The sequence below is a fragment of the Nicrophorus vespilloides genome, unplaced genomic scaffold (assembly GCF_001412225.1).
Source record: "Nicrophorus vespilloides isolate i.1.1-1 unplaced genomic scaffold, Nicve_v1.0, whole genome shotgun sequence".
Taxonomy (NCBI): Eukaryota; Metazoa; Arthropoda; class Insecta; order Coleoptera; family Silphidae; genus Nicrophorus; species Nicrophorus vespilloides.
In genome coordinates this window covers 29381-53268 of record NW_017100087.1, presented here as the reverse complement: position 1 = coordinate 53268, position 23888 = coordinate 29381, and the positions used below count along the sequence as shown (strand labels likewise).

General features: G+C 33.9%; 6 protein-coding genes across 7 annotated transcripts; 3 read left to right on the top strand and 3 right to left on the bottom strand.

Moving 5' to 3' along the window:
* Positions 1 to 100: 100 nt before the first annotated feature.
* On the bottom strand, positions 101 to 763 carry LOC108567259 (adenylate kinase isoenzyme 5-like). Its single transcript, XM_017927617.1, has one exon. The coding sequence runs from the start codon at positions 761 to 763 to the stop codon at positions 101 to 103; it is 663 nt and encodes a 220-aa protein (XP_017783106.1).
* Positions 764 to 877: 114 nt separating this feature from the next.
* Positions 878 to 17509, top strand: LOC108567258 (cytoplasmic dynein 2 heavy chain 1). Its single transcript, XM_017927616.1, has 58 exons — positions 878 to 917; positions 972 to 1091; positions 1238 to 1353; positions 1408 to 1537; positions 1589 to 1715; positions 1771 to 1901; positions 1958 to 2439; positions 2497 to 2709; positions 2761 to 3123; positions 3178 to 3779; positions 3831 to 4025; positions 4080 to 4326; positions 4389 to 4538; positions 4595 to 4806; positions 4859 to 4974; positions 5035 to 5186; positions 5237 to 5404; positions 5467 to 5765; positions 5821 to 6037; positions 6104 to 6334; positions 6394 to 6594; positions 6648 to 6856; positions 6909 to 7047; positions 7103 to 7222; positions 7275 to 7457; positions 7515 to 8057; positions 8111 to 8218; positions 8273 to 8429; positions 8491 to 8805; positions 8865 to 9043; positions 9096 to 9337; positions 9391 to 9496; positions 9564 to 9701; positions 10443 to 10579; positions 10637 to 10763; positions 10821 to 10949; positions 11005 to 11254; positions 11322 to 11545; positions 11611 to 11721; positions 11779 to 11887; positions 11942 to 12107; positions 12160 to 12558; positions 12616 to 13273; positions 13329 to 13429; positions 13480 to 13633; positions 13691 to 13827; positions 13884 to 14292; positions 14345 to 14584; positions 14638 to 14892; positions 14945 to 15143; positions 15207 to 15367; positions 15420 to 15580; positions 15652 to 15881; positions 15935 to 16321; positions 16373 to 16680; positions 16737 to 16930; positions 16990 to 17176; positions 17229 to 17509. The coding sequence occupies exons 1-58, from the start codon at positions 878 to 880 to the stop codon at positions 17379 to 17381; spliced, it is 12537 nt and encodes a 4178-aa protein (XP_017783105.1). The 3' UTR covers positions 17382 to 17509.
* A 94-nt stretch (positions 17510 to 17603) lies between these two features.
* On the top strand, positions 17604 to 20432 carry LOC108567348 (zinc finger protein 1 homolog). 2 transcript variants are annotated; one of them, XM_017927759.1, is made up of 7 exons: positions 17604 to 17724; positions 17954 to 18012; positions 18072 to 18965; positions 19027 to 19259; positions 19316 to 19470; positions 19522 to 19980; positions 20040 to 20431. In XM_017927759.1, coding segments are annotated over exons 1-7 (2100 nt in total). In that variant the 5' UTR covers positions 17604 to 17723; the 3' UTR covers positions 20339 to 20431. The 2 variants fall into 2 exon arrangements, with proteins under 2 accessions (XP_017783248.1, XP_017783249.1); XM_017927760.1 differs by lacking the exon at positions 17604 to 17724 and adding an exon at positions 17815 to 17870 and having other exon boundaries at positions 20040 to 20432.
* A 73-nt stretch (positions 20433 to 20505) lies between these two features.
* Positions 20506 to 20771, bottom strand: LOC108567282. Its single transcript, XM_017927649.1, has one exon. The coding sequence runs from the start codon at positions 20746 to 20748 to the stop codon at positions 20554 to 20556; it is 195 nt and encodes a 64-aa protein (XP_017783138.1). The 5' UTR covers positions 20749 to 20771; the 3' UTR covers positions 20506 to 20553.
* LOC108567280 (39S ribosomal protein L53, mitochondrial) lies at positions 20732 to 21408 on the bottom strand. Its single transcript, XM_017927648.1, has 3 exons — positions 21213 to 21408; positions 20962 to 21084; positions 20732 to 20898 (listed from the first exon to the last, which is right to left on the bottom strand). Exons 1-3 carry the CDS (start codon positions 21356 to 21358, stop codon positions 20751 to 20753), a joined length of 417 nt encoding a protein of 138 aa, XP_017783137.1. The 5' UTR covers positions 21359 to 21408; the 3' UTR covers positions 20732 to 20750.
* Positions 21409 to 21641: 233 nt separating this feature from the next.
* Positions 21642 to 23737, top strand: LOC108567266 (FK506-binding protein 59). Its single transcript, XM_017927624.1, has 8 exons — positions 21642 to 21710; positions 21777 to 22096; positions 22153 to 22295; positions 22354 to 22474; positions 22528 to 22772; positions 22875 to 23025; positions 23086 to 23441; positions 23540 to 23737. Exons 2-8 carry the CDS (start codon positions 21898 to 21900, stop codon positions 23690 to 23692), a joined length of 1368 nt encoding a protein of 455 aa, XP_017783113.1. The 5' UTR covers positions 21642 to 21710; positions 21777 to 21897; the 3' UTR covers positions 23693 to 23737.
* The last annotated feature ends 151 nt before the right edge of the window (positions 23738 to 23888 follow it).

Here is a 23888-nt window from a genome sequence, read left to right as displayed (position 1 = left end):
GACTCCAATTTTGATTTTCGGCTTAGGCCAACACCAACAGAATCCTAGAGCCCTCGATAATCTAATTATATTATCCATCTTCTTTGACAAGTTATTGACGTTAATTTTTATTGTACAATCTCTCGAATTTGTATCCCCAGTAGTCCTCCAGATCCGATATTAACTTTGTTACTGTCTCTTCGGGTGGGTAATTTGTCATAACTTTCAAAGTTTTGTGCTCATAATATTTGTAAATTGATTGCGAACTTTTATGTTTCTCTACAAATTGTAAGCGCACTTGCTCCGTATTGATTTCTCCATATTTAGTGATCATCCTTCCTAGAAGCGAGTCCAGAACGAGGGTGCAGTAAATTATGATGTTGACTTTGCAGATCTCAAGTTCGAAAAGTTTTGCCTGTCGCAAGTGGATTGGAAAACCGGAAAATATGAATCCCTTCGCATTTGCGTAGTTCAAAAATATGTACTCTTTAATCAAGGTTACGATGATCTCGTCCGGCACGAATTTCCCTTTTTTTAGGCAATCTTCGATAATCTTTGCCCTGAATTTTCCCTTGGTGATTTCCTCGTTTATCAAATCCGAGATTTTCACCAAATTGTATTTGCTGCTCTTTTCCAGCATACAAGCTAAAGTGGATTTACCGCAGCCAGGAGGGCCCATAATCCAGAAAATTGGCAAACGCCTCATCAAGAACGGTTGCAAATCGAATCGATCTTTAACTTTCGGTTTATAACAACACCAACAGAACCCAAAGCCCCTGCCCATCGTGGATTTCAAAAATTACAACATGACACCTGCGTAATACTCCCTTACGTTGCCATAGCTACACGCTACAATTATTACAAATAGTTTTCCAACGGGCAGAAATGCTTTGACAAAATGTGCGATTTTCGAAAGAAATTGTTGATTAATCTTGCATGTAAGCATTCCAACATTTATATAAAATAAACAATAACGATCCCACAATGTATAGGTAGCCATCTAGGCTTTCAAATAACAGAAGACACGTGGGAAAAGGATATTTCGAATATCAATATCCTTGAAGACTTTCTAGACAATGAGCGTAATTTCATCGTGTGCGCTAATTTAGAGTGTAAAAATGATAATAAACGTTTACGTTTTTTCGCAAATGTAAGATATACAAAAAGTTAGCATCATTCATTTATAAATATATTATATTTACTATGCAGGACTCTTCTTTTGAAGATCGAACGGTCGTTTTTTACAAAAATAAAGAAGTTCTATTAACCGACCAAAATTTATTGCAATCTTTATGCATCACTTCATTTCAAGGCTCATTAAGAGCGGCACTTTACCACAGTTTGGATAGAGTTTTCTCACCTTTAATTCACAGCGTACGTGTAAAAAACTACAAACAATCGACGATAATTAACTAAATTAATTTCCAGAACTTAAAGCAATCTGTTAATAGTTCCAATATTGAAAAACACATATCTTCATTACAAGCTGATTTAAGATGTTCGTTATCCGACTTCACCGAAGATCCGTTAAAGAACGTCGATGGAAATTCACTATCCGGTAATAGATTTGGAATCTAATTGTTATTAACATACTAAATATATATTTTAGTTATTTTATCTGTTAATCACGAAGTCGAGTATTGGCACAATGTGTGCAATTCTTCAAAAAATAGGATTGAAAAAACATCAGGTTCTTCGTTTCTTGAGATTTTAAAGCCTTTAGCTAGAGACCTAAGGTAAATATATATGCTTAATATCTAATAAATAATCATAACAATTTTGTTGCTAAAGTATTTTAGAAGCTCTACCAATTTCCGATGTAGAAAATGTATTGGAAAGTGCGCACAATATTCTGGATGATCTTTGGCGCAACGAACCTCCTTATCCGAGGATTCGGATTGAGCACCTGATGGAACTGATCTGTATGCAAAAAAAAAATGCTTTTGAAAACTAAAATTTATTTAATTCCTTGTTTCAGCTTCGGATTTGATTGGGTATATTGTGAAACAATTTGCGGAAATAAACATCTGGGAAACAGAATTTAACGAAGCCAATGAACTACTCGATCAGTGTATTGGTTTAGGGAATGCATGGCACTCGACTTGCAAAGAACTTACGGAAATTTTTTGGCCAAACTACTCGTTGCACCAATGGAAAGGACCACCTTTTCAATCAGAATCTCTTGCGAAACTAGTAAACCGTTTGAAAGATATTGTTAACATAAAAACAGTTCACAAGCAGTTAACTCGATTGTTGAGCGAAACCGAAAGGAATGACTTGAACACTGATGGAATGTTTAAACCATTTTTGAATCTGAATATTATGCAGTGCGGAGATTACACTCAACATTCATGGGATACAGCTTCCAAGCAATTTGAGTATATGTTGAAGCCGGCGGAGGAAAGAGTAGCGAATAAATTGAAGAAACAACTTAAAGCAATGGAGTCAAATACGAGACAGGTAAAATACTTTTAACATATTGAGTAAATATTTTGGTAAACATTCATTTTTTTGTAGCTGATGCGTGAGTTTGATCGATATTCTGAATTAATCGCGAGACCTGTCTTAAAATCCACTTTGCAAAACGAACGGCAATTATTATTAAGTCTTTTGCAAGACTACATCAAGAACTTAAGCATGAAAATGACTGAAACGCCGTTGCTTTCTACGAAATATGAAACACCTCAAGTTGTTGCTGAAATTATTGGAACTCGTCAATTGGAATCTAAGGTACTTTCTCGTTAAAGTATTTTTAAACAATTTTAACTGGTTTTCTTATAGGCTAATCATATTCTAACTATAACAAATAATTTGTTGGATGATTTGTACGGGTTTGAAGAGCTTAAACAATATACTTCAGACTTGATCAGAGATCTTAAAGCCCAGAATAATGAGTTATTTGAATCTTGGACGAGTGAAATTGTTGCTCAAATAAGAGATAAGTCACTGAGCTTATGCGAAACGGATCCAGTTGTGCAATTTACAACCAACAAACTAATGAAAGTTAATTACGCTCCTCGATTAGTCGGTTTGATATCTGAAGTCCGTCAGTTGTCAGCTTTGGGCTACAACATTCCTGAAATCATAACAAAAACAAGTGAACACGCAAAACAATTCATTAAGTTTGCTAAATATTTGGAACAGGTGATTTAGTAGATTATTTTATATAATATTTTCTAATTCTTTATTTTACGTTAGATTGCGAATTTTCATAACACGATTGGCGACAAAATGATCCCTTCTCAAAGACCGATGATGCTTATTAGTGCAGTGGAGTTATCGCGTCTAGTACAAAATCAGGAGGTCGTGTCTTGGGGTGATATTGAAGCGGTTGAAAAATATGTAGAAACTTTAAAAACTGCCGTGGATAAATTATCGACCGAAAACGATTTGTTGACGTCCTACCATTTCCAAGTATTGGATAAGATAGATGCATTGAATTCCGTGGATTTGCTCAAGTACTACGATAAATGGAAACTCGCTGCGAAACACATGAGAGACTTAGTGAGTCAGGTGCAAGCAAAAGGATTCATGAGTTTGCAAAATTGGAAAGTTGATTTGGACAAAAAACTTTGCACTGTTTTGGAAAAGGAATACGAGAAAAGTTTAAATACTGTTCATCTATATTTACCCGAAATTTACGCAGAGTTAGTGTACAGAGGTAATAAATTAGCTTTTGTTCCCGATGAAAAAACTTTGAAAGACAAATACGACCAACAGATGAAACGTTTCTTAGAGATACCGAGAACTTTCCGCGGAATATCAGATAATCCGGAACATTTTTCCAAAATATTAGAAAAGTAAGTTCAATAATTAAGTGCAATGATATCTATTTATTAATATTATTTTAGGTGTCAAGAAAAGTTAAACCAAGTTTCTTCAAATACCGATAAATTGTTTGAACAATTGGAAGGTGTTAAGCAACATTGGAGCTCTTGGTTATCTCTTGGTGTTTTGGATTCTTCGCAACTAATTACCAGTCAACATTGGGATTTGCATTTTAGATCTTCAAAAACGTTTGGACAGGAAATAGCTAAACTGCCTAGGTTTGATCATCATCGTCATCATTATTAAAACTTAATTAATTGATTATGATTTAGCACGGAAGAACGCGTTGGCTGTTTTATAATAGGACTTTCAAGATTAAGATCGGATTTGGAATCTCACAATCGCAGTTATTGGGACCAACTTGTAGTTACTTTGAAAGATTCAATTGTGCAGAATGTACTTAAATTACAACAATATGTTGACACTTCTACTGCGACGCTAAACAGGCAGCCTCTAACTTTAGATCAGATTGGAGAAGCTGATGCGTCTCATTCTAATATTCTTACAGAACGACCAGAAGTAAATTACATGAAATGTATAATAATAGTCAATTGTATTAACTGATAATTTATTTATTACAGATGACGAAGATCTACCAGGAAATGATACAAAAAGCAGAGAATTTAGCAAGTTGGACTAGAGAACGCATAGATTCTGTTAAGCGATTACAAGCGGCTTGGGAAAGATTAGAGAGTTTATTGGAAAATTACCAACATATAATTGCTAAACAAGTGAAAATAATAATTATTTATATTAGCATTTTAAATGGTAAATATTTATTTTTTAGGTAGACAATATAAAGAGTTCTTTAAACGTTGCCAACGAAAATTTGAATGGAGAGATGGAACGTTTTGCGGCGAAATGGGAGCAAGTAAAACCCAGACCGAATTCCGGCCAAATAGCTAGTGAATCTCTAACACAATTGAATACGCATTTGGCAAACATAAAAGAGAAAAAAGGTCAATGGGCGCAAATCGAAGACCAGAGAAATAAGTTGATGTAGATTCCTCAAATATATTGTAAATTATGATAAATAATTATGAAATTTCAGTGAAGATTATAAACGGTTTAATATGGAAATTCCAATGTTCGAAATAGGTGAGGAAATTCAGAACGATCTGGAACGCGAGGAGAAGGTGTGGGAATTGTTTGAAGAGTTTTATTCAAGTAAATTATGAATTATATTTAAATTTAATTTATTTATGTAATTATTAACTGCGGTTTTAGAGCTAGAATCGTTAAGCAACGAAGAGTGGATTGTTTTTCGCAAGAAAACGTACAAATTCGAAGATTTCCTAACGGAATGGCAAAGTAAATTGGAGTCTCAAGAAAATACTGCTTTGGTTACGCGTATTTTACAAGAAATACATAAATTCCAGGTCAATATTTAATATTAGCATCATACATATTATAATCGTTTTTTTTATAGGACGCCGTTCCAGTTTTGAAGTATCTGAAAGGCGAAGATTTTACGGATAAACATTGGATTGAGGCATTTTCTATTTTGGGAATACCTTCGAAACCATTGGATATGTTAACACTTAAGGACTTTCTAGAAAACCCCAGTGACCTAGCCATCAAACAAACAGAATTGCAGGTATTAATATTTAAAATATTTATTTTTTTATACTAAACTTTATACTGATTAATTATGTTCAGGTTTTATGCAAGAAAGCTGCGAGTGAAATAATCGTGAGACAGGCTTTAGCGGAACTGGAGCAATGGGATGTGCAAGCTCGGTTCCAATTGGCTCCGCATTTGGATTCCCACGGCAAAGAAATCCTTCTTATAAAAGATTTTAAGGAAATTTTAAATAGGATTGGAGATAATCAGAGCCTGTTGCAATCCGTGAAAAACTCGGCGGATTATGAGAGCTTCTCGGAGCGAGCGAACGCGTGGGAAAACCGCTTAGCCGATTTGGATCAATATTTAACGTCCCTAGCGCAAATTCAACGAAAGCAAGTTTCATTTTACTTTCAAAACTTCGTTCTTTTTCTTAACTATTTAATTTAGATGGGTTTACTTGGAGCCTATCTTCGGCAGCGGAACTTTGGGGCAGGAAAAAGCACGCTTCGATAAATTGGAACGGGATTTCCGAAATGTCCTAAAGTTTATTGAAAACGATTCCAGAGTGTGCGCTCTTTGTCGATATCCAAATTTGAGGGCCGTTTTCGAGAATCTCGCAGATCAACTGGGAAGATGCCAGAAAAGCTTGGAAGATTTTCTTACCGTAATGATATAATTTTATCAAATTATAGCTATTTAAATATAATTTTATAAAATACCTTTTTTGTAGGAGAAAAGAAACAGGTTTCCTAGGTTTTTATTTCTGGGAGATGATGATTTGCTTGAGGTAATAGGACAATCCTCGAAAGAACATGTAATTCAGTCGCATCTAAAGAAATTGTTTTCTGGAATACATGGAATTACATTGGATTCTGATGGTAAAAATATAATTACGATGAAATCTCTACAAGGAGAAAACGTTGTACTGTCAACACCGGTTAATATAAATCAGCCAGTTGAGGTAATTACTAATTTCTAACAGAACTCTTTTTGTGATTATGAGTTTTATATTGTTTCAAGGATTGGCTAAATACATTAGTCAAGGAAATGCAGCGAACATTGAAGAATTTATTAGTAAGCTGTTTAGGTGAAGGAAAATCCCCGGATCCACTAAAATATCCGTCGCAAATCTTATGTTTAACGGATTCCATTAATTTCACAAGCAAATGCGAACAAGCCATTGCTAGTTCATCGCTTTCTCAACTTTCTCTCACATACAAAGTACATTAATTAATATTGACTAAAATCAAAAGTATATCATATTATCATTTTAGAATCAATTGAACTTTTATAGTTCATTGGATTTGAACGAAAACGTCGATAACGTTGATGATTCTCTTGGTAGTAACGATGATTCGAACGTTTTGGAATTGAAGCTTAAGGCGTTGCTATTAGACACAATTCACCATCTTTCGGTTATCGACGATTTGAAGGATAACAATGTTACAAACATTAAAGATTGGGACTGGCAGAAGCAATTAAGGTAATTGTTTTAATATAGATTAAAGTATTTTTTGTGATTCATACTTTTGCAGGTTCTATTCTAACACAGAAGGAGATGTTATCATAAAAATGGTGAATGCAAAGATGGAATATGCTTTCGAGTATATTGGGAACACGCAGAAATTGGTCCGTACACCTTTAACGGATCAGTGTTTCCTAACGTTAACTCAAGTAAGATTTTAAGTAATTATTAAATAATTTGTTATATAAATGTGTACTACTTTAGGCGATGTATTTGGGTATGGGAGGAAATCCTTATGGACCAGCTGGAACTGGAAAGACGGAATCCGTGAAGGCTTTGGGTTCGTTACTCGGACGTCAAGTATTAGTTTTCAATTGCGATGAAGTATGGACATTAATCAATATAAAAGATACAATTAATCAGAGATAATTTATAGGGAATTGATACTGCGTCGATGGGAAGAATTTTATCGGGTTTAGTGAGATCCGGCGCTTGGGGTTGCTTTGATGAATTTAATCGACTAGATGAGGCCACTCTGTCTGCCATATCCATGCACATTCAGCCAATACAAAACGCTATAAAAAATCACAAATCGACAGTCACATTATCGGATATAGAAGTAACTTTAACAAACAAGTATTATAATATATGAAATTATTTACTCACAATGTTACAGATTGATGTTAATAAATTTTGTGGTATATTCGTAACGCTGAATCCGGCAGGCGGTGGCTACGGCGGAAGGAACAAATTACCAGATAACTTAAAGCAATTATTCAGACCGGTAATAATGACCCATCCGGATCACGAGCAAATCGCCAGAACTCTGTTGCACTGCGACGGTTACAAAAATGCAAATTCCATTGGGAAAAAGTTGATAGAACTTTTCTCGCTCGCCGAAAAGTTGCTGAGCAAACAGCAACATTACGATTGGGGTTTGCGAGCGTTGAGAACGGTTTTGAGTGGATGTGGAAGAGCACTAAAAGAGTTTAGAAAATCTCATGACGAGATCGGTCCGGAGGCCGAGTGGAAATTAGTGATTACGGCGATACGATTGGATACGTTATCCAAGTTGACATTTTCCGATAGTGAAATATTCGATGGTCTCATAAAAGATGTTTTCCCTGGAGTGGAATTCCAGCAGGAAAATAACGCAAAAATATGTAGCGCTTTGGAGGAGAGTTTCTTGGAGCTCGGAATGCAGAAGAATGAGAGACAAGTAAATTATTGACTGTTAAAAAAAAAAAAATTATAACTTGTTTTTTTTTGTAGATGAATAAATGCTTGGAATTATATGAGCAATTAAAACAGAGGATGGGTGTGGCTATCGTGGGTCCTGCGAGTTCCGGAAAAACAACAATCAGAAATGTTTTAATCCATGTAAATCGATTATATTTCTATAAATAAGAGCGTAAAAGAATTATCTAATTTTAGGCTTTAATTAAAATGGGCAGCGTTATAAAACAGCATGTTTTCAATCCGAAATGCATGCAGAGAAATCAACTGCTCGGACAGATTGACGTTGATACCAGGCAATGGACGGATGGAGTATTGACAAAGTACAGTTTGGAAGTCACCAACGAGCCATTAAGTATTTAAAGCAGAACTAATTTCGATAAGTGCACTCATGATTTTTTTATCTTTGTTTGCAGACGTCTGGTCTCTAATTGTGAGCGACGGAGATATTGATCCGGAATGGGTGGAATCATTAAATTCTGTCTTGGATGACAACAGATTGCTTTCATTGCCCTCGGGTTGGAGAGTGCAATTCGGTCCAAATGTAAATTTCATATTCGAAACGCACGATTTGAGCTATGCATCGCCCGCGACTATTTCTCGCATGGGAATTGTTTTCTTAAACGAATCAGATGTTAACATCAGAGATTTTGTGAATAACTTCCTATCGAAGCAACCGGAAAACGTCGAAATGCTTCTAACCAATTACGTTAATGATTATTTTTATAAAGGTATTTTGGAAATGGTTGATCCACCTCTCATTAACATAAAAAAACATATATCATTTTAGCACTAGACTGGATTCATAATGAAGCAGAATTGATAATAGAAAAACCGCAAATTGCTTTAGCAAGTACAGCACTTTCGCAATTAGTTGATTGTGAGAGTAAGGCTCAATTTGTAGTTGGTCTAATAAACGGTTTAGGTGGACAAATTATCGAAGATTTTAGAGACATCTTTGCTCAACAGGTACTTAACAATTTAATCATATATCTACGGTAAATTCAATTAAATTTTTAAGATTTTTGAATGGACCGGTGAATCCTCTCCGGCGGTTCCGACACGCGCTTTTTATAACAGAGACAGAGATTTGGTGGACTCGTATTTTACAGATCAGAAACAAAATGTAAAGGATTTCCAGCAAGATATTTCTTTGGTTTTAACTGCACAAGTTAAACACACCATCGACGTACTGAGAACATGGTTTCACGTGGGCAACGAGGAACATTTCTTATTAGTTGGTCCCCATGGAAGCGCAAAGACGTAATTATCTCTTAAGCACGAATAACTTTTTTAATTAATAACATTTTTTACAGATTAATTTTGGAGTACGTAGTAAGGGAATTGTCTGAAACAGAAATCGCGACTATTCACTGTAGTGCTCATGTAACTCCGAAATACATAATTCATAAAATAATACAGGTGATTTATAATAGAAAAAATCTTGATGTAATAATTATGAAACCTTTTATTTTATTCAATTACATAGAACTGTTTGGTGGTCAATAGCAGCAAAGGGCGCATCTACAAACCGAGGAGGGGTAATTTGGTTTTATATTTTAAAAATCTCCACCTACTGAAAACCGATAAATGGGGAACGAACATGCTGATTGAGTTTTTGCAACAGGTAAGTTGTTTTCTCAATTCATATACCTTTTACTATATTTCAAATTGCCTTTCGATTGGATCCTACCGACACTGTCGCGCTTTGATATCGAACTCTTGATCCGTGGTAGGCTTAATTTATCCAATTGCGTCTGCAATTCCTTCTCGTTTGACTCCAATCCTCGGATCACGTTCTTTGCCAACTCGTACTTTTGCATAAGTTCGATTATGGTCTTTTCCAAATCATCCACGTGCACCGTATTCACACGTTTCTCGTGCTTCAATTCGTTATTGCTCTTCATGAGCTGCGCTATTAGAGCCTCGTACTTCTTTAGAATATCCGCAACGCCACTATTGAATTTATCTTTACCATCTACCTGCAGCTTTTCCACTTCGCTCTCCAGGCATTTCACTCTATCCTCGAGGACTTTGATTTGCTGGTCCTTTTGGCGGTACAAGTCTTTAAGTTTTTCTTTAGTTTCCGTGCTATGCGTGGATCCTTTGCTATCTTGTAAATTTTGAATAAACTAATAATTGTCGTTCGTTAACGAAAACACACATTGCGAGGACGGTTCTACTTACACGCATCAAATCCATGTTGCACAGCTTGTAAACAATGATTAGGGTGAACGGTATGAGGATGATGTGAACTGGCTTCAATTCCAACAAGAAGAAATTTTGCTTTAAGGCATTTGGTAGTTCAAACATATATCTGGACATTATATATTTGACAAGCGGTTACTTGGATTTATCATTGTTTCAGTTAATTGTTTACAAAGGCTTCTTCGACGATACTCTCGACTGGGTACGAATCGAAAATATAACTATTGTTGGATCTTTGGAGGCTACAAATAAACTCTCCTCGAGATTCACATCAATAGTGCATATATGGAACGTAGAGTATGTTTGTTTAAAATATATTAATTCTCAATTAATTTATTAATTAATATTTTATAGTTTACCACAGCACGAAGATATAAATATAATTTTTTCAACATATCTTGGTGGAATTTTAAAACAATGCATACTCAATAATCCTAAAATCGGAAAACTTACAAATACTCTACTACAAATTTATAATCAGGTAAAACATATTAATTTAACTTTATTTATAATAAAATCAAATTGTAAATTATTTTAGATGAAGGACACATTTACGCAAACCGATCAACAGCATTACAAGTTCAGTCCACACGATGTAACAAACTGGTGTAAAGGAATTTTAAGATACAAACTGCAAACAAGTGACGCAGAAACTTTTTTGCTTGAAGTAAGAATACATGAAATTTTGATGAATACAATTTACCAACCATAAATATTTCCAGATAATTAGTAACGAAGCTTTACGCTTATTCTACGATCGTCTAGTGTCTGACGAAGATCGTAACAAAATGATTGAAATCATAAACAACGGTATACAAATGGAATGGAACAAAATGAATGTTGTCAGAAATGTTTTAGATAACTTTTACGTTGCTTCATCGCAATTTAACACGAACAAATTGTATACACCTTTAACAAAACTAAATGCCGATGATTGGAGTACAATTGTCAATAAGGGCATTATACAATATGGTATAGTAAATGATTCCATTCTTGTTCAAAGACTTTAATTTGCTTTTATTTTTTTGCATCGAGATAGAGCGAGATGGATTCAATTTGAATATTCAGATAATTCCTGAATTATTGTACTTAACTGCAAATTTGAGCAGAGCTTTATCCGCAGCAGGAGGTAACTGCGTTTTGGTTGGAAGCGCCGGGCTCGGTAGAAGATCTGCATTGAAAATCGTTTCGACCTTGGAATCATCTCGGTTGATTGTAGCGTCGACTGCAAATGAAAATTATTTTCGCAATGAGTTAAAATTGGTTTGTCTATAATATCATTCCAGTGAATATAAGTAGTCTATTTTGTTTTAATTTTCTTTTATAAGGCAATGCAATTTTCGGGCGTTGAAGGTGAACAAGTATATTTACTCTTAGAAGATCATGTGATGAAAGGACCAATTTTGAATATACTTAATATATTATTATCCTCCGGAGAAGTAAGTTATCCTAACAATTTAATCACGTGTTATTAAATAATTAAACATGTTATTAAGGTCCCTGGTTTATACAATGCAGCGGAACAAGAATCTTTGATTGCCGGATTAAAGGATGAAGCCAGTAGGGAAAATTTCGATGGGGATTTATACAAGTTTTTCGTTGAAAGTAAATAATATAATACACAATAATTTAGTCGATCTAATGCTTACAATATTCTAGGAGTGAGAAACAAACTACACGTTATTGTGTGTTTAGAAAAGGATAACGATTCATTTTGGAAAATCTTAGAAAGTTGTCCTTCGCTCCTCCAAAAGTGTTACCTTTGTTGGATGAACGAATGGTCTACGAAAACAATACAAAGTATTCCAAATCTGTTGATAAATAAGTACGTATATAAATACTCGTTTTAAATGATTTATATCAATGTTAATAATTAGGTACAATGAAAAGAAGGACAAGGAAGTCCAAGTTGAGCCGTGTGAAGGATTTGAGAAAATATTAAACTCGTCGATTGATTCGAAACTGTTAACGCCAATACGTTATATTACAATGATTAATATGTATATAGAAATATATACAGAGAAAGAGAAAATGATTATTAGCAAACAGAAGAAATTGCAAGCGGGTGTTGCTAAATTGAACGAAGCCAAAAACGTAGTTGCAGATCTGAAAGTGAATGCGGCGGAACAACAAGTAAAATTGTCAGAGAAACAAGGAAAAGCTAATAAAGCCTTGGATATGATCAGTAATACCATGAAGAATGCAAATGTGCATAAGGAAGAAATGGAAACATTGAAGAAGCAAACAGAAGCTGAAAATATACAACTAGTGAAAAGGTAATGCATTCTGTTTCCTATTTATTTTTATATTTATTGCATATTTATTTATTGCAGGAAAAAGGAAATTGAAACTGAATTGGCTGAAGTGGAACCGTTAATACAGCAAGCTCGTCAGGCGGTTGGTAACATTAAAAATGAGTCTTTATCAGAAATTCGCTCATTGCGAGCCCCTCCTGAAGTGATCAGAGATATTCTCGAGGGTGTATTACGTTTAATGGGAATCCAAGACACTTCTTGGAATAGTATGAAAACATTCCTAGCAAAACGCGGTGTCAAAGAGGATATTAGATCATTTGATGCAAGCAGAATCACACCCGATAATCGACAATCCGTTGAGAAATTGGTGCAAAATAAGAGCGAGTCATTTGATCCTAAATCAGCTAAACGGGCATCCGTGGCTGCTGCTCCCTTAGCTGCATGGGTTTTAGCAAATGTCAGATATTCTAAGGTCGTAGAGAAGATTAGACCTTTAGAACGAGAACAAAATAAGCTGCAACAAAATCTAACAGACGCTGAATCTCAGTTGAGTGAATTGAGTGCTGGTCTTCTGGATGTGGATGCGACCGTTGCCAAACTGAAAGGTCAATTATCAACTTTCACAAGGGAAGCTGCAGAGCTAGAAATAAAGCTGAACGCAGCCGAGGAAACGCTGAATTCTGCAAAGGGACTAGTTGAAAAGTTAAGCGATGAGTATGATAGGTGGCAGACACAGGTAATAGTCAACAAAATAAAGTATTGTAATAAAGCATAATTTATTTCTGTTTCAGTCAAAAGAATTGGATGATGACCTGAAAAAATTAAGCACTTTCAGTTTATTATCATCTGCTTTTATAACTTACTTAAGCGGAGAACCGGAAAATAGAAGAATGTAAGTTATTTTTAATATATATATAAATTTCTATATTTTTGTAATTGCAGTATCATTTTGAAAGAATGGATTGAATCACTTGGTGGAAATATAGAGTTTTCATTAGAAACATTCTTAAGCTCAGAAAGGGAACAAATGCAATGGCAAAGTGAAGGTTTATCCGCTGATCGTTTATCTATACAAAATGCAATTTCTACTGTAAAGGTATCTACAACAATATTTAAATTTATCCAAATACCTATTGTTTTTATTTTATTCCAGTCCAAACTATGTCCATTCTTAATAGACCCAACATCTATGGCTATAAACTGGATTAAGAACAAGTTTAAAAATACCAATCTAGAATACACCACTCAGGATTTCGCTAAATTTAATATTTCGTTAGAATTAGCAATTAGGTATAAATAATACTAAACTATTTTTGTAGTTGATAAATGATTATTATTTTTTACAGATTCGGTAAAACACTTTTGATCGAAGAAGTTGAAACTGTTTCACCAATACTTTTTGCGATATTCAAAAAACAATTTACGTATCAAGGAGAACGCGTCTTGATTAACTTAAATGGGAAACTAATTGATTATCATAAAGATTTCAAATTGATCTTGAGTAGCAGAAATTCTCATCTACAATTGCAAGCAGATTTACTGGCAATTTTGAACATGATCAATTTCACCACAACAAACGATGGTCTAACAGAACAATTGTTAGAAAGCGCCATCAGGCAAGAAAGTCCAGAATTAGAAAATAGAAGGAAGGTGTTGTTGAAGGAAAGGGAAGAGTTGCAGGAGAAACAATATAATTTGCAAAACAGATTATTGGAAGATTTGGCCAGTTCAGCAGGAGATATTCTGCAAAATAAGGTAATATTCTCAAATATTAATTATTAGTAAAAAAATACATTGTCCGATTTAGAATTTGCTGAGCTCACTTGAAGAAACAAAAGCAAGTTCAACGGCAATCAACTCTGCTTTGATCGAATCCAATCAAGTGCAAACTAAGTTGAGAGAAGAATATAATATTTATAAAGACATTTCAAAGTTCGGAAGTTCTTTGTATTTCGCTGCAGCGAATTTTGCGAAGAAAAACGTTTTATACTCAATTTCCGTATCTTCATTCACAACTCTATTTTTGATGTCTCTACCATCCACTGAGGTTTGTTCAAATTGCAAATTTTTAAACATATATTTTTATATATTTGTTTTTAGGGATTAAATACAGACAACTATTCGCATAAAATTATGATTCAAAATTTGTATAATTACATGGGGCGAGGAATTTTCAAGGGCGATCGTTTAACGTTCTTAATGCATTTGATCCACCGAATGTTCCCAGAAAATATTCCGATTACCGAGTGGAACTTCTTTTTGGGCAATGCTATTGTCGGCGGCAAATCGCAATTTGATCGAAGTTCACTATCCTGGTTACCAGAACAACAGTTATCTCAAGTGCTTATTCTTCAGGTAATAACAATTATAAATTATTTACTTACAACTTAAGCTTTATATATTGAAGATGACGTTGCCGCAAGTGTTTAACAATCTTCAATTGAATGACGGTAATTTATGGAAGAGTTTCATGGAAACAGGCGATGCTGAAACGAATATTCCAAAGCACTGCAAATTGAGTGAATTTGAAAAGGTGATCACAATCCAAGCGCTAAGACCTGACCGTTTATATTCAGCAATGTGCCATTTCGTTCTACAAATGACAGGTTGAATGTTTAATACTTTAATGATTTAATCCTTTTTTTAATTGAAATGTTAACTAATTTTAGGTATACAAAATCTTAATTTGGATGTAATGAGATTAGCGCAGGTGTATAAAGAAACCACGAGCAGTCAGCCTATTTTATTAATCACAACTTCTGGAAATGATCCATCTCTTGAAATAAAAGAATTAGCTGCAAACATTGTTAACTCTGATAAATATACAGAGGTAAATTTCAATTATTTGAATGTATGCTTTTATAATAGTTGTAAATATTTAGATTTCTATGGGAGAAGGACAGGAATCCAAAGCTATATCGATGTTAAATAATTCAGTTCAATTTGGCCATTGGTTAACGCTGAAAAATTTGCATCTTGTTACCTCTTGGCTTCCCATTTTATGCCAGCATTTGCAGTCGATGGAACCACATCCTAATTTTAGGTAAATTAACACTTTAAATACTAAATTTTAATTATTTATTTGATCAACTTAAATTAATTTCCATTTTGCAGACTGTGGCTAGTTACCGAATCTCACGATAATTTCAGTTCGGTTTTAGCCGAAAATTCTTTAAAAATTTCTTACGAAGCACCCGCAGGCATAAAGAGTAATTTAATGAAATTATACAGTACATACGGCAAAGAATATTTGGAAAAGTTAAATACAAACACATCAAAGTTTTTCTTTGTCCTGGCTTGTGTACATGCAATACTACAAGAGAGACGAAACTATATTCCTCAAGGTATTTTATAAGAATTAATAAATATAAAACTTTATACTAATATTTTATTTAAGGATGGTCCAAATGGTACGAATTTAGTGACTTGGACTTCTCAACTATGGTGAATCTGTCTGAAGAACTTTGGCAGTCGCAGATACAGTGGAAATATATAATTGGATGGAGCATTGGAGCTGTTTACGGTGGCAGAATCGACAAGAAACAAGATTTAACTGTTCTCGAATCATATTTGAGACAATATTTCAATGATGAAGTATTAAGTCACAGATGGAAACCGTTAGGATTAAACCAATCGTTGCCATCCGTGCCTAACTACCAAGATTACATAAACATCATCAACCAATTACAAAATAAAGATGTTCCAGCCTACTTCGGTTTACCCCAAAACGTGGATAAATCTTGGGAGAAAAACGTATCGACACAAATTACGCAACATTTAAAGAGTAATATACTTTAAATTTTATCCGTTTGAAAAATATAAATATTTATTTTAGGTTTACATATTTCTACACATATTTCAAACAAGTATACTAAAGAAATATTCCACAAAGGTTTGACTCCTTATATAAGCTTGTGGAAAAAATTAAATCACGAACAGGAATTTTTGCGATTAAACCCGACACAACTGCAAAGTGCATCAGAGAATTCTTTGATTATGTTCATTCAAAATGAGTTTCAAAATGCTATCATTTTGGTGCAGAAAATTCATAGAGATTTTTTTATTCTCAACAAAATTTCTAAAGGATTTCTGACCGCGGATGAAGTTGATTTCGATGTGGCCGAAAGTTTACTAAACGCTCAAGTTAATTTCAACAATCTGTACACTTTTTATGTATTAATTATATATATATTTTTTAGACACCAAATAAATGGTTAAAATTATGGGAAGGCCCCAAGGAACCATCCAAATATTTGAAGGATATAATGAAAAAAATATTAACCATTTCTGAATGGAACAAACAACAAGAAAGTTATTACAATGATAATTTAAATTTAGCACAATTGTTCAATCCTGAAACATTCTTGGCAGCTTTCAAACAGTATTTTGCAAGGTAAGGGCTATGAGAATTAATTAAATTATTATTATAATATTATTTCCTGGTAATTTTAGGCAAACTAATATTCCTATTGATGAACTAGAATTAAAAGCAATCTGGAAGAGTCGATCGAATGTTATAAGCGTGTCTGGTTTATTAATTGAGGGTGCGTTGTTTGATGGAATCAATTTGCTGCAATGCTCTGAAAACTCAGATACTCTCAATACGACACCGATTTGTTATATAACATGGGAAGAGAAGGTAATAGCGATTGAATTTAATGTCGTAATACTATTGAATTTTGTGTTTTTAGCAAACGGCGTTAAATGATAGTAAATATTTAGATGTACCATTATATTACACACCGAGTCGTGAAAGACAAGTATGTTCATTGCAAATACCAGCATCTATAAAAGAAAAAAGTATGTGGATTCAATGTGGCATAGCTTTTTATTTGGGATATTAATAATTTAAATTTACCGCCACACATGTACCAACGCACGTCCAACATAGTTGTTGCCATTTAGTAATGCCTATAACCACATATTATAAACAATTAGCACCTGTTTTTTTTATAAATAGTTTCTTCATTAAACTTTTACTGTGTGATAAAATAAAGTATTAAATTCTATTATGAAATTGTGTTTACTTGATAGATTTTGTTGTTACATTTCTTTTGCATTGGCAACAGTGTTCATGATGGCGTTCGTGATGTGAACAACGTTGCCGAATGAAGTAGTTATTTAGTGATATTATTAAACTAAATAGAATAATAACAAAAATATTTAGGCTACTGCATAGAACAAAGAGTAAGTTAATAATCTTCAGTTGTAAATTGTGGTGATTGCTCGTGTTTGGGCGTTGGTTTGTTTTTAAAAATCTTTAATAGTGGCAACAGTGAGTTGGCTGGATAGCCATTGTTTCCGTTTCATACAGCACTGTTGTCAATTCTAGTGTTTGTATTGAAATATTTCCATAATTTTTTGATTTGATTGCAAACATCAATGTCATAAAATGTAATTTATAATATTTTTACAGTGAACCAGGTCGTATATCTTTGTGGCGGTGGCCGAGAAAACCTGATCGAGGAACAGAACGTAAGGGACCTTGAAACGTCGAATTGTGGATTTTAATTGTCTTTCCGGTTTTCTTGCAGTCGCGCGAAATTCAAAAAGACGTCATGGAGGCCAGCGACAGGGAATTGTTAAGTAATGTTACAATAACTTCTGATGAAAACGGATCCCAATATATGATACAGCGAATGACAGTAGAAAATGCACAACTCTTAAGTTCAGATTTATTGCATCATCCAAATGGATTAGTAGTTGATTTAGGTGGAGACTTTATTCCAGTTAATTATTCTGAAGACTTGCTTGGTCAAGAATTGACTGAAGAGGATCGTAATTTAGCAGCCGCTTTGGTTGCTGTTCAATTTAGCCAACAACAGAAGCAGCAACAAACACAACAAGATGGTAGTGTTATAATTAACACAACTTTACCATCTTTAGGAAGTTTGGATGGCTCTAAAGTCACTTTAGGAGACCAGCAAGTTCTATTGGCTGACAAACAGACTGGATATCTACAAATTGTAGACGCAGATAACTTGTATAAACAAGCAGACTTTGATTATGATGATTCTACTAGCATACAACTTATTAAGGCAGAGGAAGAAGAAACAACAATTTTACATAAAGATTCTGATGTTGATAATAGGGATCAACGTACTGCTAAAAAGAGTTTGCCACATAAGAAACGTATTTCAAGAAAACTTAAGAAAAGAATGCAGAAGTGTAATTTTTGTGATCAATTAGTAAATGTTGATGAATTTGCTGATCATCAAGTAGAATGTGAAGCCACCATAACTCCAATACCAAATATGTTTTCTTGCCAGATTTGCAAAGCCAATTTTAGTGAACAGCTAGAATTCTTTGAACATCTGAAAGTTCATTATGAACCTACTGAAAAACATGAGAGCCAAGTTGTTACATCAGCTTCATCCACTATCATAACTACTTCAGTTATTCCTACACTTGCATCTGATGATATCAAAGTAAGTTGTTTCAATCAACAAGAATATATTTAAATATATTATGTATTTTTCTTTCTACTAGGAATCTCCAATGAAGCTGGAGCAAGAGCCACAGAAGGATTCAATATTAGCATCATTGTTGCAAATTACATGCTTTGAATGTAAAAAATATTTCAGAAGGCAAAAGACTTATGAACAACATATGAGGGAATTTCATAATAAAGTTGATTTGAATGAGTTCAGTGAACCTGAAGACTTAATGGCTGGTATTGATGTAAATGCTGCAGAAGTAGATGATGATGATAACAAAACATGGTAAGTGAATTATTAACAAAGCTGCTACTAGAGCAATAATAATAATATATTTAAAGGTACCAAGATGAACTCCATGCAACTGAGGAAGACTTAAAAGAGCTTGAAGCAAAAGAACATGTTTGTCAAAATTGTCAACAACCATTTCCAATTAGAGCTATATTAATGCAGCATCTGGTTACATGTACAGAAACTCAAGATTCTCAAGACAAAGGTAACTACTATTATTTTACCTTCAATTATATATAATGTTATTGGTGTTTAGTTGAGGTTAAAGATGAAGTTAAGAAGAAGAAGGCAAAGAAACCGGAATTAGAATGCGATGTTTGCAATCGAAAATTCACTCATAGGAATTCTTTGGTTTACCATCAAAGAAGTCACACCGGGAACAGGCCGCATCAATGTGAACAGTGCGGAAAGAGCTTCTTTGCGTCGAGTGCGTTGAAGGTCCATTTGAGATTGCATTCTGGCGATAAACCATATAGGTGTGAATTCTGTGGTCGTAATTTCCGACAATGGGGTGACCTTAAGTATCACTGCATATCTATTCACACCGATGAGAAACAATACCAATGTGAATATTGTGGAAAAGACTTCGCAAGAAAATACTCGTTAATTGTTCATAGAAGAATCCATACTGGCGAGAAGAATTACCGATGCGAATTCTGCGGAAAAACATTTAGAGCCTCCTCGTATTTACAAAATCACAGGAGAATACATACAGGTTTGTTGAACTTTAATGATTATATATGTGACAATCTATATCCTCAAATCTAAATTCAGGTGAAAAGCCACATCCGTGCGAAGTTTGCGGTAAACGATTCCGTGTCCGTTCAGACATGAAAAGGCATTTAAGAACGCACACCAGACGTCGCAATACGCGTACTATAACATTGCCAATTGGATCTGAACTGAAAATGGAGGAGGAACACGAGATACCTCAGGAATCCGAAGATACGAATGAATCGATTATGAAAGAAGAAAATGAAGTAGCGGTGCAATCTTTGCAGTATGAGCAAGAAACTCTAGAGACCGTTAGGGATGGGAACACACTCTATGTTATGCCAATACTAATTTCTTAAGTTTTGTTGTAATAAGTGTAATATCTTGTTTATGGTTATCTTAATTGAAATATTTACTATAAACCATACATATGAAAATGGAATATTTGAATATCATTTACGATATTATTGTATGTATCAAAATATATAAATTATAATTTTATTTAATTATAAATAAAATATATATATTTCTTTTTAACATTGTTTATTAAATATACATAACTAAGTAATTTATATTAATCTACAGCTTTGATGGTAATAAATCTAGAAACAAAGAAGACAAGCACTATTGTACTCAATACAAAACATATTACAGTCATGTAAAATGTTTCTTCTGTAAAAACATCAGTAAAGGAGGGTATTTGGTTGTAGACTGTTTCAATTAGTTTCAGCTGATAATTTTTGTTAGTTGTTGGAGTATTACCTCTCATTTTTATTTCTTTTTCAGCTTTTTCTTCTCCAACTTTTGAGTTTGTGATGAAGCACTGATATTTTCAACTGGCACTTTGGAACTTATGTGCTTATTGAACAACTGCAGAATCTCCAGTACTGTCAAGTTGTTTGCTTTGAATTTTAACACACTGAAATGAATTTGAAGGTTAGTCTTTCTGAAAATATACTTATATATAAATGAAATAAAGTACCTTGAATCAGACAAGTCCACTTTAATTTCTGGTTCACTACGATCACAAACTACAATTGGTTTAACAATGCAATTTAAATTGGTGTTGGTAACTTTGGGTGTTGATATATAATAAAGGAAGTCCCTGTAACGAAAACAAATGCGTTAACTTCGCTGAATTAGATCGATTTGGGCAGCCCGACAAGGGCGAGCGCTTGCGCCCGTTTTGTCTTATAAATAGAAGATCGATATAAACATTTTGAGGTTACGTGCCTAGCTGTAACTGCATTTTCATGGAAAGGATCGAATTGCACTTGGATCTTCTTCACCGGTTTCAAATTTACTTGCTTCAGATGTTTAACTATTGAACTTACAACTCCTGAAGAACGTTTGAACGTTCCACTATAATATATAGACATTTTCAAATTTACCCTAATTCAATGTTTTATTGGTTAACTCAACCTCTGTCACAACTATGGATCGCTTATGCAACCAAATATACTTTAAATATTTGGTAATAAATTTCATTCTTTACAAATAAATGTATTTAAAAATGTTACTTTTTACTTTGAAAATGCAATGTAAAGTAATGTTAAATTTGTCTGCTTGCTTGGCATATATATCTTGCTATGTACATGCAATTTGAATATCCCGCCATGTAGCTATGGTAACATAAATTATTCCAGAAAACTCCATTCAACTGCATGAATTGTATAATTTCATTGTATTCAACAGTTTGACAGCTGAGCTCCGAGTGCAAGGCAGTGCCAGGTTTATATTTGCCGCAAATATATTTTGCTGTTATTATCATTTGCATTTATTACTTGTGAATTTCAGTCTGTTATATTTTGATTGAAAAAATAGTATCGATTTAAGCTGAACATCGATTCTCGTCATAGTTTCCTTGGGAAAACAAAACACGTGTAGTCATTGATTTTCCTTAGAAAATTCTAGAAACATGACTGGCGCCGAAATTGATATCTCTCCAAAGCAGGACAAAGGTGTCCTCAAGGAAATCCTCAAAGAAGGCCAAGGCAATGACACCCCACCAGAAGGATGCAAGGTTACTGTCCATTACACAGGAACTTTGTTGGATGGAACCCAATTTGATTCCAGTAGAGATAGAAATCAGCCATTTGAATTTGATTTGGGAAAAGGTTTGTTAATCTAATATTATTGTAATTTGCTTTTGCTTATTGAAATAAAATTACAGGAAGTGTAATTAAGGCATGGGATATTGGTGTAGCAACAATGAAAAAGGGCGAACAAGCCATTCTAACTTGTGCAGCAGATTATGCCTATGGAGCAACTGGAAGCCCCCCAACCATTCCCCCTGGAGCTACACTTAAGTTTGATGTAAGCACTCTAATATTATGTTGATACATTTTTTTTTATAATTATATATTTCAAATAGGTTGAAGTTATTAGTTGGAAAGGTGAAGATCTTAGTCCAGACAAAGATGGATCAATTGAAAAAATCCAAATTACTGCTGGTGATGGATACACAACTCCAAATGATGAAGCAATGGTTGAAAGTAAGAAATAAATAAATAAAAGTATTGTGAGTACTTAAGATATTATATTTCAGTTCATTTGATTGGAAAACATGGTGATAAGGTGTTTGATGAAAGAGACGTTTCATTCAATATTGGAGAAGGCGCAAACGTTAATGTAATCAGTGGTGTAGAAAAAGCTTTGGAGAGTTTTAAGAAAGGCGAGACTTCTCGTTTAATAATCAAACCGAAATTTGCGTTTGCAAATGAAAGTTTCGAATTCAACATTCCCTCCGATGCCACCGTCGAATATACCGTCACATTGAAAACATTCGAAAAAGTAAGTTAATCTAATCACGTTTTCGTGGTCTTCTCAAACCGCAAATAAATAACGTGTTTATTTAATAACAAGCTAGATATAGATAAAAAATTATCTTTTTAGGCAAAAGAAAGTTGGTCAATGGATACTGATGAAAAGATTGAAGTCAGCAAAGTATTCAAAGAAAAAGGGACCAAATATTTCAAAGACGGTAAACTTAATCTGGCAATTAAGATGTACCAGAAAGTCTTGTCATATCTCGAATTCAAGAAAGGTATAAAATACAATATTAAATATTTTGTTTTGATGAATTATATTAATTTATCTGTTTTAGATCCAGAAAGCGCAACTGAAGAACAAAAAGCTTTGGTTTTAAGCTCGAATTTGAACATGGCTCTGTGCTATCTGAAAAGCAATAATATGTTTGAAGCTAAGAATGCTGCCACTGAAGCTTTACTGGTAGATCCCGATAATGAGAAAGCTCACTTCAGGAAAGGTCTGGCATTATTGAATATCGGAGAGGCACAGCTTGCAGCCGACGCATTTACCACAGTTCTTAAGATTGAGCCAACTAACAAATCGGCTCAATTACACTTAAACGCTTGTAACAAAACGCTTAAGGAACAGTTGCAGAAGGAAAAGAAAATTTATGCCAATATGTTCGAAAAATTCGCCAAAAAGGATTTACAGGTGAAAGATTAAATTAAAATTGTATACATGTTCTAATGTTCTTAAATAAAGTATTGTGATCTGCAACGTTCGTTCTTATTTTCTGGGTGAAATTCTAGAGAGAGGAAGAAGAAAAGAAAAAACAACCGGACGTAATGTCTTCGTTGGGGGAATGGGGCAAGGAGGATAGAGAGCGTGAGCCGAGCGAGTTTGAAAAAGAAAATCCCAATATACTTTTGCTGAATGGAAGTGGAGAATTCAAAGATATGTAATAGAAACAAAAATTCTGTGGAAATATATGGCTTGATTATTGTTTATATTTATTTTTTTTTGTTAATATACGAACCCATTGTATGTTTTATATTATTAATCAAATACATATATTTATTTAATATACATAGATTGCATTTATTCAGATTCAATAAAAAAAGAGAGGGTAATATAGTAATAAATAGATTTATTTTTGAA